The sequence below is a fragment of the Cervus elaphus genome, chromosome X, assembly GCF_910594005.1.
Source record: "Cervus elaphus chromosome X, mCerEla1.1, whole genome shotgun sequence".
NCBI classification, from domain to species: domain Eukaryota; kingdom Metazoa; phylum Chordata; class Mammalia; order Artiodactyla; family Cervidae; genus Cervus; species Cervus elaphus.
In genome coordinates, this window is record NC_057848.1 from 86822664 (window position 1) to 86840969 (window position 18306).

Genomic DNA, 18306 nt, shown 5'->3' on the forward strand with positions numbered 1-18306 from the left:
AGAGGAATTCTATTAATATTCCTACAATGACTTCTATTTCAATTTGAATAATAAAAAAGAAATTTCTCATTTTACAATCTACAGGAGAGGCAAGAAAATCCACATGTGACTTCCCCCATTTTCAGTACTCTGTAAGGGGCAGAGTTGGTTCTGTAATTCTTCCTTGAAATGAGCCACGTATAACTAAACATTCTGTTACAATACAGTGAGAGGCAGTGCGTTGCAAGGTTTTGAACACAGAAAACCTAGATTTAACCCCAAACTTCAACATTTACTAGCTTTTTGATCTTGTAAAAAATTACATAACCTCACTGGGCTTTCATCTGTGCGTCCATGTTCACTTCACGTCCGACTCTCTGCGACTGCATGGACTGTAGCCCGCCAGGCTCCTCTACTCATGGGATTCTGCTTGTAAGAATACTGGAGAGGGTTGTCATTTTTTCCTCTAGGGGATCTTGTGAACCCAGGGATCAAACGCGAGTCTCCTTTGTCCCTGCATTGCAGGCAGATGATTTACCTCTGAGCTCTTTCCTAATTTACAAAATGGGATTAATAATAACAACTCTCTGAATCACAAGGGATATATCTAAAGTGTAAAAACACAGGCAACCAACTGTGTAGACTACTGACTAGGATTTACTAATCTTTACTATGGTGCCTTTCAGTATATCTATGGTAATTTTCAACAGTATCCTTGGTTTTAAATTAATAGTGCAATATTGATTTTATAACCCATGTTTGAGGGTGAATTTGTATTTTATATTGATGTGAAACAATACACTTTTATATTTTTGCAAATAAACCATAGTTGAATGTTACAATTATACATGTAATAGTTTTGATGGTAAAAATACACCCTTTATATCTGTGAAAAATGAAATGCTCTCACTTAAAAAATGCTAATACTTATGTTGAGCTCTCATGACAAATCCTTTTATTTAATCAAATTGCATACCTTTCATTCAATAGTAATTTTTATACAATAGACACTGGGGATAAAATTTAGAATAAAAAAATAACCACCCTCCATGTGTTCTGTGTCTTTAGAAAGACAGAGAGATCAAATAAAGAAGTACAAAAGTAAGCACATAGTGCTCACTTCAATAGCACATATACTAAAATTAGAATGATACAGAGAAGATTAGCATGGCCCCTGTATAAGGATGACACACAAATTCGTGAAGCGTTCCATATTTTTACACAGGTCCAAGAAACCCAGAGAGTCCCAAACAGGATAAACCCAAGGCAAAACACCCCAAGACACATTAATCACGTTAACAAAGATCAAACACAAAGAACAAATATTAAAAGCAGCAAGGGAGAAACAACAAATAACACACAAAGGGATTCCCTGATCTATGAATAGAAACTCTTCAGGCCAGAAGGGAATGGCAGGACATACATAAAGTAATGAAAGAGAATAACCTACAACCCAGATTACTGTACCCAGCAAGGATCTCATTCAGATATGAAGGAGAATTCAAAAGCTTTACAGACAAGCAAAAACTGAGAGAATTCAGCACCACCAAACCAGCCCTTCAACAAATGCTAAAGGATCTTCTCTAGACAGGAAACACAGAAAGGTTGTATACACATGAAACCAAAACAACAAAGTAAATGGCAATGGGAGCATACCTATCAATAATTACCTTAAATGTAAATGCGTTGAATGCCCCAACCAAAACACAAAGACTGGCTGAATGGATACAAAAATAAGACCCCTATATATGCTGTCTACAAGAGACTCACCTCAAAACAAGGGACACATACAGACTGAAAGTGAAGGGCTGGAAAAAAATATTTCACGCAAATGGAGACCAAAAGAAAGCAGGAGTCGCAATACTCATATCAGATAAAACAGACTTTAAAATAAAGGCTGTGATAAGAGACAAAGAAGGACACTACAAAATGATCAAAGGATCAATCCAAGAAGAAGGTATAACAATTATAAATATATATGCACCCATCATAGGAGCACCGCAATATGTAAGGCAAATGATAACAAGTATGAAAGGGGAAATTAATAATAACACAATAATAGTGGGATACTTTAATACCCTACTCACAGCTATGGATAGATCAACTAAACAGAAAATTAACAAGGAAACACAAACTTTAAATGACACAATGGACCAGCTAGACCTAATTGATATCTATAGGACATTTCACCCCAAAACAATCAATTTCACCTTTTTCTCAAGTGCATACGGAATCTTCTCCAGAATAGATCACATGCTGGGCCATAAATCTAGCCTTGGTAAATTCAAAAAAATTGAAATCATTCCAGTCATCTTTTCTGACCACAATGCAGTAAGACTAGATCTCAATTGCAGGAAAAATACTATTAAAAATTCAAACATATGGAGGCTAAATAACACGCTTCTGAATAACCAACAAATCATAGAAGAAATTAAAAAAGAAATCACAATATGCATAGAAATGAATGAAAATGAAAACACAACAACCCAAAACCTATGGGACACTGTAAAAGCAGTGCTAAGGGGAAGGTTCATAGCATTACAGGCTTACCTCAAGAAACAAGAAAAACGTCAAATAAATGACATAACTCTACACCTAAAACATCTAGAGAAGGAAGAAGTGAAGAACCCCAGGGTTAGTAGAAGGAAAGAAATCTTAAAAATTAGGGCAGAAATAAATGCAAAAGAAACGAAAGAGACCATAGCAAAAATCAACAAAGCTAAAAGCTGGCCTTCTTAAAAGATAAACAAAATTGACAAACCGTTAGCAAGACTCATTAAGAAACAAAGGGAGAAGAACCAAATCAACAAAATTAGAAATGAAAATGGAGAGATCACAACACACAACACTGAAATACAAAGGATTATAAGGGACTACTACCAGCAGCTCTATGCCAATACAACGGACAACTTGGAAGAAATGGACAAATTCTTAGAAAAGTATAACTTTCCAAAACTGAACCAGGAAGAAATAGAAGATCTTAACAGACCCATCACAAGCACAGAAATCGAAACTGTAATCAGAAATCTTCAAGCAAACAAAAGCCCAGGACCAGATGGCTTCACAGCTGAATTCTACCAAAAATTTAGAGAAGAGCTAACATCTATCTTACTCAAACTCTTCCAGAAAACTGCAGAAGAAGGTAAACTTCCAAACTCATTCTATGAGGCCACCATCACCATAATTCCAAAACCAGACAAAGATGCCACAAAAAAAAAGAAAACTACAGGCCAAGATCACTGATGAACATAGATGCAAAAATCCTTAACAAAATTGTAGCAAACAGATTCCAACAACATGTTAAAAAGATCATACATCATAACCAGGTGGGCTTTATCCCAGGAATGCAAGGATTCTTTAATATCTGCAAATCAATCAATGTAAAACACCACATTAACAAATTGAAAGATAAAAACCATATGATTATCTCAATAGATGCAGAAAAAGCCTTTGACAAAATTCAACATCCATTTATGATAAAAACTTCCCAGAAAGCAGGGATAGAAGAAACATACCTCAACATAATAAAAGCTATATATGACAAACCCACAGCAAACATTATCCTCAGTGGTGAAAAATTGAAAGCATTTCCCTTAAAGTCAGGAACAAGACAAGGGTGTCCACTCTTACACTGCTATTCAATATAGTTTTGGAAGTGTTGGCCACAGCAATCAGAGCAGAAAAAGAAATAAAAGGAATCCAGATAGGAAAAGAAGAAGTAAAACTCTCACTGTTTGGAGACGACATGATCCTCTACATAGAAAACCCTAAAGACTCTACCAGAAAATTACTACAGCTAATCAATGAATACAGTAATGTTGCAAGATATAAAATTAACACACTGAAATCCCTTGCATTCCTATACACTAACAATTAAAAAACCGAAAGAGAAATTAAAGAAACAATATCATTCACCATTGCAACAAAAAGAATAAAATACTTAGGAGTATATCTACCTAAAGAAATGAAAGACCTATATAGAGAAAACTATAAAACACTGATGAAAGAAATCAGAGAGGACACAAATAGATGGAGAAATATACCATGTTCATGGATTGGAAGAATCAAGATTGTCAAAATGACTATTACTACCCAAAGCAACCTATAGATTCAATGCAATCCCTATCAACCTACGAACGGTATTCTTCACAGAACTAGAACAAATAATTTCACAATTTGTATGGAAATACAAAAAAACCTCAAATAGCCAAAGCAATCTTGAGAAAGAAGAATGGAACTGGAGGAATCAACCTGCCTGACTTCAGGCTCTACGACAAAGCCACAGTCATTAAGACTGTATAGTAGTGGCACAAAGACAGAAATATAGATCAATGGAACAAAATAGAAAGCCCAGAGATAAATTCACATACCTACAGACACCTTATCTTCAACAACGGAGGCAAGGATATACAATGGAAAAAAGACAACCTCTTTAACAAGTGGTGCTGGGAAAACTGGTCAACCACTTGTAAAAGAATGAAACTAGAACACTTTCTAACACCATACACAAAAATAAACTCAAAATGGATTAAAGATCTAAAAGTAAGACCACAAACTATAAAACTCCTAGAGGAGAACATAGGCAAAACACTCTCCGACATAAATCACAGCAGGATCCTCTATGACCCACCTCCCAGAATATTGGAAATAAAAGCAAAAAAAAAAAAAAAAAAATAGGACCTAATGAAACTTAAAAGCTTTTGCACAACAAAGGAAACTATAAGCAAGGTGAAAAGACAGCCCTCAGAAAGGGAGGAAATAATAGCAAATGAAGAAACAGACCAAGGATTAATCTCAATATACAAGCAACTCCTGCAGCTCAATTCCAGAAAAATAAATGACCCAATCAAAAAATGGGCCAAATATCAAAACAGACATTTCTCCAAAGAAGACATACGGATGGCTGAGAAACACATGAAAAGATGCTCAACATCACTCATTATTAGAGAAATGCAAATAAAAACCACAATGAGGTACCATTACACACCAGTCAGAATGGCTGCTATCCAAAGTCTACAAGAAATAAATGCTGGAGAGGGGGTGGAGAAAAGGGAACCCTCTTACACTGTTGGTGGGAATGCAAACTAGTACAGCCACTAAGGAGAACAGTGTGGAGATTCCTTAATAAACTGGAAATAGAACTGCCATATGACCCAGCAATCCCACTCCTGGGCATACACACCAAGGAAACTAGATCTGAAAGAAACATGTGTACCCCAGTGTTCATCACAGCACTGTTTATAATAGCCAGGACATGGAAGCAACCTAGATGCCCATCAGCAGACGAATGGATAAGGAAGCTGTGGTACATATACACCATGGAATATTACTCAGCCATTAAAAAGAATTCATTTGAATCAGTTCTAATGAGATGGATGAAACTGGAGCCCAATATACAGAGTGAAGTAAGCCAGAAAGATAAAGACCAATATAGTATACTAACGCATATATATGGAATTCAAAAAGATGGTAACGACAACCCTATATGCAAAACAGAAAAAGAGACACAGATGTACAGAACAGACTCTTAGACCCTGTGGAAGGCGAGGGTGGGATGTTCGGAGAGAACAGCATTGAAACAAGTGTACTATCAAGGGTGAAACAGATCACCAGCCCAGGTCGGATGCATGAGACTAGTACTCGGAGTTGGTGCACTGGGAAGACCCAGAGGGATGGGATGGAGAGGGAGGCAGGAGGGGGGATTGGGATGGGGAACACATGTAAATCCATGGCTGATTCATGTCAATGTATGGCAAAAACCACTACAATATTGTAAAGAAATTAGCCTCCAGCTAATAAAAATAAATGAAAAAAAAAAGTATGTAAGTAAATAGTCCTATAATAATTACCTACACAATGCATAATGGGAACCAGAGAAGAGGAGTTAAAGGACTACTGGTAAAACCATAGCTTTTACTAGACGGACCTTTGTTGGCAAACTAATGTCTCTGCTTTTTAATATGTAGTCTAGGTTGGTCATAACTTTTCCTCCAAGGAGCAAGTGTCTTTTAATTTCATGGGTGCAGTCACCATCTGCAGTGATTTTGGAGCCCAAAATCTATTTGCCATGAAGTGATGGGACCAGATGCCATGATCTTAGTTTTCTGAATGTTGAGTTGTAAGCCAGCTTTTTCATTCTCTTCTTTTACCTTGCAAAGCACATTCCTTATCTGATATACCCACAAAGCGCAGTGTCTAGGGAAAGCTATGCTAAGTATTTTTAAATGTTTTGTTCTGAGGTAGATTATATAATATTATACACTGAAAACAAAAATAACAAATGACCCTGAAGCACAACATTACTATTGGTTAGAATTTTAATAATCAACAGGTAAGCATAGGCCAAGCTAACATTGGAAACTCATCTGCAGAGAAATGATTTTATTACAGTTCAACACCCTACATTGGTGACTTACAGTGATAACACACTGCTGCAAATTAGCAAAGCATTTTGTGATGCGGGTAGTACTTATTGTGACCATCTGAATTTTTAATATCATTTTACTACAAGAAACATCTGATAAATTTAACTGCTTATGACATGGCTCCTTTTAAACTATGTTAATATTTTAACATAATCTATAGCTTCTTATGAAAAGTAGAAGAATACAGTTTTAAATTCACCAAGAAAGGAAATAATCATTAGAATAATTTATGTAGGCAAGTGATATCATTTTAAAAGTATAGTCAGTACCCAGCAAAGAAAGCCCCCTCTGCTATCTTTATTAAGGAAAATTGCTAAGAAAAATCAACCAAGTAATCTTTTAAAATATAACTGGAATTTAACAGCAATTCTAGCCAATCATACATCAGTAGTTAATTCAATTTCCAACAGATTATAAATTTAAGCTAACTATTTCTACATACTTCAGTAAATTTCTCTCATTTTAGACATTTATATCTACTTAGAATCCTTTGCATTTCAGGAACATCTTTTTAATCCTAGATACTGTGGGAATATCATACATATATATGATATTTCTCTTTCTTAATGACAAGTATTCCCCTGAACATAAAAATTCTACTGAAAAATGGGAGAGGGCAAAAGATTTTTAAACATTCACTTCTTTCTCTTTTACAACATCTATTACTACATGCTAGTATTTCCCACAAGAATATTTTTTATTTTATTTTAAGTTGGAAAAAATCTTTGTGCTGAATCCTTTGAGCATACTTCTAGTGATAGATGTCAGACCAGCGCTGTGTGGAAGAACTTTTATTTGATAGGAAGATGACAGGAAGAAGCCTCTATCCAAAATATAAGATGCAACTGTACAATCCTGTGAGATTAATGGAATCTTTTCTTCCTACGTATAAACGACTTATTCATTATTACCTCAATAAAATCAGTTCACATTATTAATTTGAATAGTGTGAAATTAAGACACTTAAAAAGGTACATATTTATTTAAATTAGGACAGTTTGTTTTAAATGTCTTCTTTATATGAATTAAATGTGAAACAGACTAACAATACAAATTTCCAATGATATTTTAACTTATGTTTTTGCAATCACCAATGAAGAACACTTTAAGATTCATTCACTGTGCCTACAGTATATACTCTGAACAACTAACATCTTGAGAAGAGATGCTTGTACAAGTTTAGAGTATATGATGTGCAATAAAATGAAAAGTCTTATTTAGTTTTACCCTCCAAACCAGGGTGTGAGTTATTCTAATTTATTACAAGCACTGCTTTATTCTCATTGGCATTATCAAATAATTTCACATGTCCCCTCATATCACAAGAAGAGGGACTAAAAATTTGTGTTATTTAACAAAAATCTAACATTCCAGACCATCTTGCCTATCTTCCCATCTTTCCCTATGCCTCTCAAAAATAAATCGGGAGTAAACAATACAATCCCATTATGCATCTTCTTATCTACAAATGTTATTCTTTATGTCTATCTGGGAGAGAACAACCAGGAGCATTTTTGATACATATTAAAATGCTAGCACATTTATATGTAATGCACATCTATTTAATGCATAAATAGAGAAGAAATTTATATCCATTCCTAGATTGGGGATTCTTGTAATAATATACTTCAAGAACTAACCAAAGTTTTGTAATGTTTTCAGATGTAAAAGAAAAAAAAAGTGAAACAATGGTGAGATGTCAAAAACTGATTGCTTGTTTTCAGATTTATTTCTGTCTCTAGCTTTCTTACAGGCCTTCCCCTCAGAGTCTGTTCAGTTTTCTTTTTGTGACAGGTTTTTCTCTTGAATATGGTGGTTTGCACTAACCTCGAAATGGACCTATATCATCACTTGTCCGTTTCTTTGTTTACCTTTCACAAGAATTAAAACCTCGAGAACAATACCATGAAATGGTTTAATCAAAACAATAAGAGGATTATCAGTTAATTTTTGAAAAACTTTTAGTTATTGCACTGGATTCTTAGTATAAGTTTATTAATACAACACTTTCAACAAAAAAGAGTATTATTTTCTTACTCTCTTCTAGAGTAAGCAAAGCATATTCAGAAAGAAATAATTGGCTATTACCTCACTGAACTTAGCTCCTCAAATACTTTCTGGACAGACACAAAATAAGTTTGAAGGGATTAAAATATAACATTGCATCTAGTTTATAAAAGCCATTTTTCTGGATCTAAAAACTACACAAAGATTTGATCAACAAGAGCTGAACAGTATACCACAGAAGAATTTGCAGTCTTTGAGATTTTATTACAGTAAGGTTTTTAAAAATCATTTATTTGTTTTCAAGATGACTTCACTCAGTCATGTACAGCTCTCTGTGACCCCATGAACTGTAGCCTGCCAGGCTCCTCTGTCCAAGGAATTTTCCAGGCCAGAATACTGGAGTGTGTGGCCGTTCCCTTAACCAGGGGATCTTCCCAATTCAGACATTGAACCCAGCTCTCACACGCCATAAAATTCATCCTTTTAAAGCATATTTTTTTGGCTTACATACTATTGGTGTTTAAAGTGACTTCTCTTTCATAGATGAGATTATTGTTGCAAACTGGCATTATAAGATGTTCTCTTACCTTACAGAGAAAGTTGATCTTAAAACCCAAAGACTGGGCATTTCTTGAGCCTGAGTTCATGTAGTTTCCAACCAAAAGAATTAACTCTAAAAGTCTGTTAAAGCTTTCACTTTTCTTCAGCTCTTCACAGGCCAGCGTTACCGCTATGATGCTTGGCTTGATGTTGTTTACATGTTCTTCAAATGTGAGCTTGAAAAGAATGCTCTTGAGACGAGGCCGCAACATTTTCACTGAGCTCATCTGTAAGATAAGGAATGCTGTATAAGATTATATATATACATGTAAATAGAGGAAACCAGATCTGAAAGAGACACATGCACCCCAATGTTCATCGCAGCACTGTTTATAATAGCCAGGACATGGAAGCAACCTAGATGCCCATCAGCAGATGAATGGATAAGGAAGTTGTGGTACATATACATCATGGAATATTACTCAGCCGTTAAAAAGAATTCATTTGAATCAGTTCTAATGAGATGGATGAAACTGGAACCCATTATACAGAGTGAAGTAAGCCAGAAAGATAAAGACCAATACAGCATACTAACACATATATATGGAATTTAGAAAGATGGTAATGATAACCCTATATGCAAAACAGAAAAAGAGACACAGATGTACAGAACAGACTTTTGGACTCTGTGGGAGAAGGCGAGGGTGGGATGATTCGAAAGAACAGCATGTATATTATCTATGGTGAAACAGATCACCAGCCCAGGTGGGATGCATGAGACAAGTGCTCGGGCCTGGTGCACTGGGAAGACCCAGAGGAATCGGGTGGAGAGGGAGGTGGGAGGGGGGATCAGGATGGGGAATACGTGAAACTCTATGGCTGATTCATATCAATGTATGACAAAACCCACTGAAATGTTGTGAAGTAATTAGCCTCCAACTAATAAAAAAAGAAAAAGAAAAAAAAAGATTATATATATACATGTAAATAAATAAATATATATATATATAACACAGTAATATATATATAAAGCCCATTATTTTTCTCTCTAGTGTGGATCATTTTATAGATGATACTGTAAAAATTTTGAATAAAATGAATTCTCTCTGGGTTTTAACAGTTGTATTTCCATCTCCAGAACACTTTAACAAATATTATTCTGTTTTAGACGTTTCAAAACAGTATTTTTTTTCAAACGTTAAAAAAACAGCCATTCGATTTCAAAGAATAAATGAAATCATCCTTATAGCATTAAGAAAATATTATTGAAACTAGCCCGCTGCTATATGTTAATTGCATAATCATTAGTCACCAATAACATTTAAAGTGCCAAAAATCTGTCCCTGAGGTGAACCATGAAAATGCACAAATATAACATTGAGTTGAATGAACAGCTGGGCCACATATAAAAAAAACATATATATGATGACAGATAATATAAGTGGAAATACATTTCCTAAAAAAAATGTGGCTTCACTATTACCTATTTCTATGCTGTTTGAAACCAGAGCTAGAAGACTAGCTCTGATTGAGAACCTAATAATTTTAAACCTATGATCTATATTAATAAAATATATTAAATATTTATATATGCTCTAAAGAATTTCACCTGCTTGACAGAATGTTGATGTTAAATAAGTTATGGTAAAAGTACACGAACTTACTTTTAGGTACATTATTCAAGAATTCTATATTGGTTTTCTTCAAAACAGTTCATTAGGTTTTACTTGTTTCATAGTATGGGTCCACATTCTCTATTCCCTTTGGTATAGTTCCTATGATAATAATTTCTTTCAGTCTTTAATTTCCCATAACTCCAGGTCATTTAACTAGTTTTCATTCACCAAATTAATTCTGGGAGAGAGGTGGGTGGAGGGTCAACACATAAGAACATACACAAGCACACACACAATGAAATTATTAACAATCCTAATTATTTTATTTTTTACATATAGCTTAGCTTTTTAAAATACAAATGCCAGTCAAAGAGTAGGCAAGGGATAACTGTAGACAACATGAAAATAATTTGACAACATAAATAAGAGTCCTTAGTTTAAGGACTCTTAAACTAAGAGTTCTTAAGGGGACAAAATACCCCTCAAAAGCAGCAAAACGAGTTGTCAAATAGACCCTATCTGCTCTAATATAAAAATAAAGCATAATCCATCATTTTTCCTCTTTGAAATAAAATTTGTCATTAACCATGGGTGTCTGCCTCTCCAAAAATTAACCTTTGCTATCTGCTAATCCTCCTATATGCATTCATGCTTTTCATAGGCAGATGTATAAAAATATACTTGGAATATCCCTGTTACTATGTCTGAAATGTAGGTCATATCACTCATCAATAGCTTTGCAAAAACACAATCAGGGGAATATTCAAAGCATCCTACTGTTTTTTTCAGTACTTGCATAGTAAGTATAAGACATACCATCTACTCACAAAAAGTGTCCAATGGAGCCTAAAACTCATAACACAATCACTTGATAACTATAGCTAACAATAAAACTAGCCCATGATTCTAAATGGGTAAATAGAAATTAAGTGCTGGAGATGTACACTGAAATAAGACAAAACTTTAAACTCTATGACTACAACGTTTAATGAAGGCTTCACAGTAGAGGGGATACAAATGGATAAATAAATAAAAATTAAGCAAGTAGAGAGAGAGAGAAAGTGAGTGAGTAAGCAAAAACAAACAGGGACCAAAAACAAGTTGTAGACAGAAAGAATGAAGTGAGAAAAGGTTTATAGGTTAGGAATATATGAGGTATATACCTAGGGGCAGAATTTGAATTAAAGTCCCTTTAGAGTCCATGTAAACGCCATAAAAATTGGAAGCTAACCACATTAAAGTCTCCATGAATGAACAAATCTAATCTCCCACATGTAAATTTGTGTGGGAATCTATCCAAGGTCCTACGTCTGTTTCTGCCTTCATTTATGCCTTTATCCCCGTTTCCAAATCCTTTCCCACTTAATTTTTTCTTTCGTTTCCTTTCGTTACCTGGCTATCATTAGCACAGAAGCATGTTTTCTATTATTTTATTAATATATGTTTAAGAAGTAGGAATTTTTCAGTCTCCCTGATGGTTAAAAAAACAACAGAACTACCTGGACCAGGTGCTAGTCACCATATACCTCCCTTTTGGCTATGCCCTGTAAGACCTGTAGGAACCCTGAACACCAAGGTGGCTTTGGTGTGAGATCCACAAGGAATTTAAAACCTAAGCTTACATAGATATTTTTAGTCTTGCTTCAGTTCTAATACCATTTGTTTTCATTCATATCTGTGTTGCATTCATATCTGGTTCTGGGCTTTGTATGTCAATGCTTGGTCTACTGTTTCTGGGCTTTGTATTTCAATGCTTGGTCTACAAACCCAAAACATCATGGATTTGATTTTTTTTTTCCAATACCACCCCCAACCAAAATAATGTGACCGAAAGTACTTTAATAATTATAGTAACAATAATAGCAATTAACATTGAGTACTCTGTCCCAGTCACTGTTCTTGAAATCTGTTACATACGTATATGTGGATTTGATTCTCAAAACCACCCTAGGAAATGGTTATTCACATTGTGTGTTAGTCGTTCAGTCATGTCTGACTCTTTGTGACCCTATGCACTGTAGCCCACCAGGTTCCTCTGTCCATAGAATTGTCCAGGCAAGAATACTGGAGGGGGGAAACATTCCCTTCTCCAGGGGATCTTCCTGACCTAGGGATTGAACCTGAGTCTCCTGCATTGCAGGTGGATTCTTTACCATCTAAGCCACCAGGAAAACACGTTATTCGCGTTAGTCTCCTAAAAATGAGGAAAGTGAAGCACAGAAATACTAAATAACCTGTACAGAGTCAAATTGTATGTTGAAGTTCTGATCTCAGGCATTTTGGCTACAGAATTCAGACTCTACACCAGGCCACCTCTTAAGTCATATTGAGAGTGGTATGTATGACTTGTTGAAAAAGAGACTAGGGACAGGAATACTGTTAGCTAAGTTTTCAAAAGGTCTTAGAAACAGGTAATGCCCTAGGATGTTGACAGTAGAAAGGGAAAGAAAGCAATATACACAAGAGGAAGAATTAAGGAAGAAGCAAGGGGACTTAGTAGCAAATGACCAGTTATGGGAGGATAAAGTCAAAGACGGTTCCATGGTGTTTAGTCCTTTGTGAGGTAGAATACTGTTGGCATTAATGAAGGCAGAAGGAAGTGCCAATTTGGTTTGGCTTACTGTTTGGTTTTTATGTTTGTTTCAGAAAATGAGGGTAGATGAATTTGCTTCCCTTGATCTATACTCCAGTAAGTCAACCAGGGACTAAGGCAGCGGGGGCTGGTAGGGTACGGCTTAGTAGCAAATTCAACCAAATGAGTGAATCTAGACAGTTTTGCAGAGTCTGATTGTGTAAAGCTAATCCACCTAATTTCTCTGCTTCAGTTTCCTCATTTGTAATGAAGGGGAAGGTCCTGTTAAGCAGTCTTGCTTTGAAAATTAGGTAGGAGCCAAACATATGATCCATATACATTAGTTCCTTCCTTTTTTGTCTCTATCTCTTGAGTTGTGGAAAGGTGAGGTAAACAGTGTGAGATCCACAAATAAAAACCATTAGTTGGATGTTACCAAGACATTATTAGCATTTAAGTGAACTTGGTTCATCATCCTTTCAGACACCAGTGTATTTTACTTCTAACAAAGACACTATTAGATTCCCATTATCAGGATATGGATTAGGACATGACTTAGCGATTAAGCAACAACATTAAGACTCCAAACCTTGAAGTCATGTTGAAATCACGGAAAACACAGTGTAATTTAATACCATTCCTTGCCTATATTTTAACCTGAAGAATTACTTAGAATTGGCTCTTATTTTCAGTTCTCATCATTCAAGCTTAAAATTTACATACTTCAAGGTTGGATCACTAAAACTGACTATTTAAATGTGTTCCCTGATCCTTCCAGCATTCGCCCCTCCAAATCGTCACATGAATAGTAAAATGAACCTCTATAATAGGGAAATAATATTGCTTTCCTGATATTTTGAGTTTAGCTATTGTTATAATATCTGGTAGCATTTGGAAATTCAGTCCTTGTATTTAGGAGATAAGTATCAGAGTTGGCAGATTTCGGAGTTATTAGAATATTGTGGGAGGCAGGTTGTTGATGAGGAGCATGTAGACAGAAGAATCAAAGACTGCCTCTTGTGTAGCACTGAACACAGGTCCTTGCATATATTAAACATTCAAATATTTGCTGATTGATTTTAAAAGCACTCCTGAGCTAGCTGACTATTTTCTAGATCTTCTCCCAAGGAAGATAGGCAGGTTGCCTATTGAACAAAATTAACAACAGATGGTAATATTTTACTGTCCCCAAAATGATGTCTTCAGCTAAGATGTCAAACCAGAAATCCTAGGGAATTACTTTTCCTGACTGCTATTACTGGATACAATCTATCACCAATCAACCTGATTCAGGGAAGAGGTTGTGCATTATAAGAGGATCACAGCTGCTCTTTGATCTAGCAAAATCTCTTCCTTCATTTACCCACTAAAATAAAATTTAGTGCAGAGCAGGTGATAAATATCATATGTAATTTGAAAGAAAATCTTATAAAATTAGTGAATAAATGGAAGTACTCATTAATACAAACAGAAAGTCCAATATCAGCAAAGGACAGGATTGGGAAGCAGATGCACAGTGTAAAGAGGCATTACAGTAGGCTGATGTGGGGCAGTAAGAAGGTATCCTACTTCCTATGTAAAGTAATTAGCTACCAAAAGGATCATCCCAGTGATAGTGCCAAGGCTCAATAACAGCCCGAATTCAGAGCTCTAAATAACTATTTTGAAAGATAGGTTCAAGAGAATTATCCCCTTAATGCTCAGAGAGGGAAAGAAATCATTCTCTGTATTTTCTAGACTCAGAAGGTAAATTATAGTAGAAGAAATGGGACTTTTGAGTTACACAGATCTGGACTTGAACTACAGTTGTCTTACTTTATAGTTACAATCTAATGCAATTTACCAAGTGTTTCTGACACTTTATTCTCTACCAGTAAAATGTATTCCTTAAGTCATTCATACATGTTTCAGTAAGACAAATGAGACCTTATGTGTAAAACTGCTGTCATGAGAGCTGACACAACAGAATCACTCTAAAACAATAGCTATTATTGCTATTATTCTCTTTACTCATTCTCTGAAATTACCCCAAGAAGGTACCATGGTCCCTGACTGTTCTCCAAAACCTGAGATGAAGTTTTCTCATCCATTAAGGAATGTGTGTCACTAGGGCTTGATGAAGAATGGCCTTCAATATCTATTGAGCACTTTGTAAGTATCATGCAGTGCTCCCTTCCGTCGATTTCAATGCATCATATAAATTTTCCACTAGAAATGTTAGCAGTGAAAACATGTTACTATAAAAATAAAGAGACTTATGGAGGAGGTGAAACTATATGGACTCTCTTAACAGAAGCCACAAGACAGTATGCTTTGATCATACTAATAGAATTTCCTGCAGTCAGAAGTATGAATTTTTATGATCAGAGCAGGGTAGACTGATAGACAATAGCTGAATCTCCATTAGAGGATTTGTCTGTGTAAGGGAATGTCTTAGATAAGTGAAGCAGAGAAATCATAAGAAGCACTGAGTGACATCCCCAGCCACAGTTACAATTATTAAAAGACTCATGTCTCGTAAAGGTACTTGAGTGCACCTAAGTGATATAAGGAAATGGAACAAAAACTTGGCTGAAATGTATGTCTGTTTTTCCTTGTGGTCCCTTGCAGCATTTTAGTTGACTGGCATCCTTTGTTTTATAATTCATTCCTTGAAGTGCTCTGGGATGCTGACCAAGGTGTTGTATTATGTAGGGGATTTATTTGTGTTACAAGATACTTGTCTATCAAATCACATCAAGCAACTATCATGTCTTCAGATGATCTGCACTATATTAAAAAAAAAAGTACACTGACAGCTTTAGTGAGAGCAGCCACAAGTTGGTTATTTCCCCAAAGAGTTAGACACAATTTTGTTAATATAATTTGAATTTTATACACTTTACTACCTATGCAGCTAGTGAATATTGATGTTCTGCCAAACTACCATAAGATTCCAGAGAGAAAGAAAAAAGATCCAATGTGACAATCATGTGTGAAGGAGGAGAAAGCCGTCCTATGCCACTCCTGAAGTCATATGTCACTCACTTTTAAGGTGATTTCTATTTTCTTTCATTTTTCACTGCTAAGAAACACATTTTCAACTGCCATCACATGTGAGCATATGTGATCTTCTAATATCTTCAATATATAATATTAAAGATTCATGGGAATTAACATATATTTGTAATAAATACATATTTGTTACAAAAGTGTTTCCCCCGATACCTAAATACTATTGGGACCCAATATACATTGAAATTGCAGAATAATTTTGTATCAGTGAATATAACAAAGGTGACATGATGAAGTGACGATAAAGAAGAGTCAATTTAAGTTAGAGAGCAGGCAGATCTTCCTATAAAAGTTGTGAGACGTTGAAATGTTTGGAAGCACGGAAATATTTAAAACAAGGACGTCTGTGATTCCCTGCTAAATAAATCATTTTATTATTCTCTTTAGGACATAACCCCCTCCAGAGTAGGCTCTCTACTGCTCACTATTGTACTTTCTGCAATACACCTAGTACTCAGACTGGACAAAATCATCAATACAGGTGCACCTGCTGTATGGAGCCAATGGCAAATGTTTGTATATTAGATGTCAGGAGAGAGAAGAGTCATTGGTAATCTGTAAAATGAACCTTTGGAAAAACAGGGTTTTGAAAACTGACTCTATCCCAGAAAAGCAATGATGTGCTCACAGAGAGTATTTTCCCCAAATAGAGTGATATGTGGAAATTATGCATCAACAAATATTTACTCATTTTCAGTCTGGAACAGAACATGATAACAATGTTGACCCCAAGAGACACTGAAAGCTCAAAAGAATTACATTAAGAAATGGATAAAGAATTTTCAAAACATCATTCTAACAACTGTCTGAGGCCAAGAACGGCCATTAGAGCACCTGTAATATGAGACTGTTATTTTAAAGGATTACTGATATATGGATAGGGGAAATGGGTTAATTTTTCATTTTTTAAAATATTTAATGAAAAGCAATCAATAGAAAAATTGATTGACATCCACAGACTTCATCTGAATATTCAGTTTTCAGATGGTTTTCTTTTGTCTCATTTTATTGTAAAAACTGATGAAAAAAAGCAATCCTGTCACAAAATGGATTATTATGAGAAGTTAACAAAATGAACCAGAATCTGAATATATGGATTTGAGAACACACCATGGTGAGTTTTCTTTTACCTGATCTCACAATTATTAAACCATCTTTTTTTTTTTCAGATAAAAATGAAGGCACATCTAGAAGTAAGAGCTAGCATTCATATTTACAGAAGGAATGAAAATAGAAACAATCAAGGCATTACATATCAAAACACTGAACACTTTGAATGAAAGCAGATAAAGAAAAATGAAATTTTCCCAATGAACATGCAAACTTGAAGAATGATTTAATATTAATGGAACAGAAGAGCTACAATTTTCCATCCAAACTAACTGCCTTTGATGATGTTTGGGAGAAAAAAAAAAAAGCTTTTAAGAATTTCCTTTTCACCTGATTAAGCTATCTTGAATAGAGCTCATAAGCTCTTGGGGGGCTTCAAAAAAGTTAAAAAGCAAACTGATTTTATAGCTATAGTTCCAACTACAGGCATAAATCTACTCCTCCCGCCTTCACATATTTATGCAGAAAAAGAACAAAAATTAACTGTGCTGTCAGCAGTATCACATAATCTTTGCTTTTCATTATAAATGTTTTTATGCACAAGGCTATCTCAACATCTTTTTCTTAGATTATAGCTTTAGAATGTTTTTAATTGAAAAATATGGGTAATTTTGAAGTCAGAAAAACAAAGTACCCATTACTAAGAGAACTAATTATTGCCTTCTTTTTCTCAGAAGATGTGTTACTTTAATAGATACACACAGTATGGGTCTCCATCCACAGTGCAAGACAAGTGGGAATTTCCATAGCTCTAAGGTTTAAGAACAGCTGAGCTGCAAACACACTGGGAAGAGTCTGAAAGCTCCTGCTGGGGGTTCTAACCGGCAGAGTTTTCAAAGATCTGTGTTTTTTCCCCCAGTACAGGTACAGCACATAATTACAACAATGTACCAAATTCAATTCTGTGGGAGGCAGATTGAAGGACAAGTCAGTAGGAAGCTATGCAGCCAATCTACCCCCCAAAGAAAAGGATTATTGATCCTAGATGGTGTGGGAAGTAACA

The 18306-nt window shown here is 35.2% G+C and overlaps 1 protein-coding gene and 1 non-coding gene across 3 annotated transcripts in view; one reads left to right on the forward strand and one right to left on the reverse strand.

The window, feature by feature from the left end:
• DIAPH2 (diaphanous related formin 2) overlaps positions 1–18306 on the reverse strand; it is a 950551-nt gene that overhangs the window by 461046 nt on the left and 471199 nt on the right. For both annotated transcript variants that reach the window (XM_043895289.1, XM_043895287.1), the window contains one exon: positions 8999–9238. In XM_043895289.1, the coding sequence (XP_043751224.1) occupies positions 8999–9238 (240 nt within the window). The remainder of the gene's footprint in view (positions 1–8998; positions 9239–18306) is intronic.
• LOC122690987 lies at positions 1092–1198 on the forward strand. Its single transcript, XR_006340238.1, has one exon. It is a non-coding gene; the product is annotated as a U6 spliceosomal RNA (small nuclear RNA).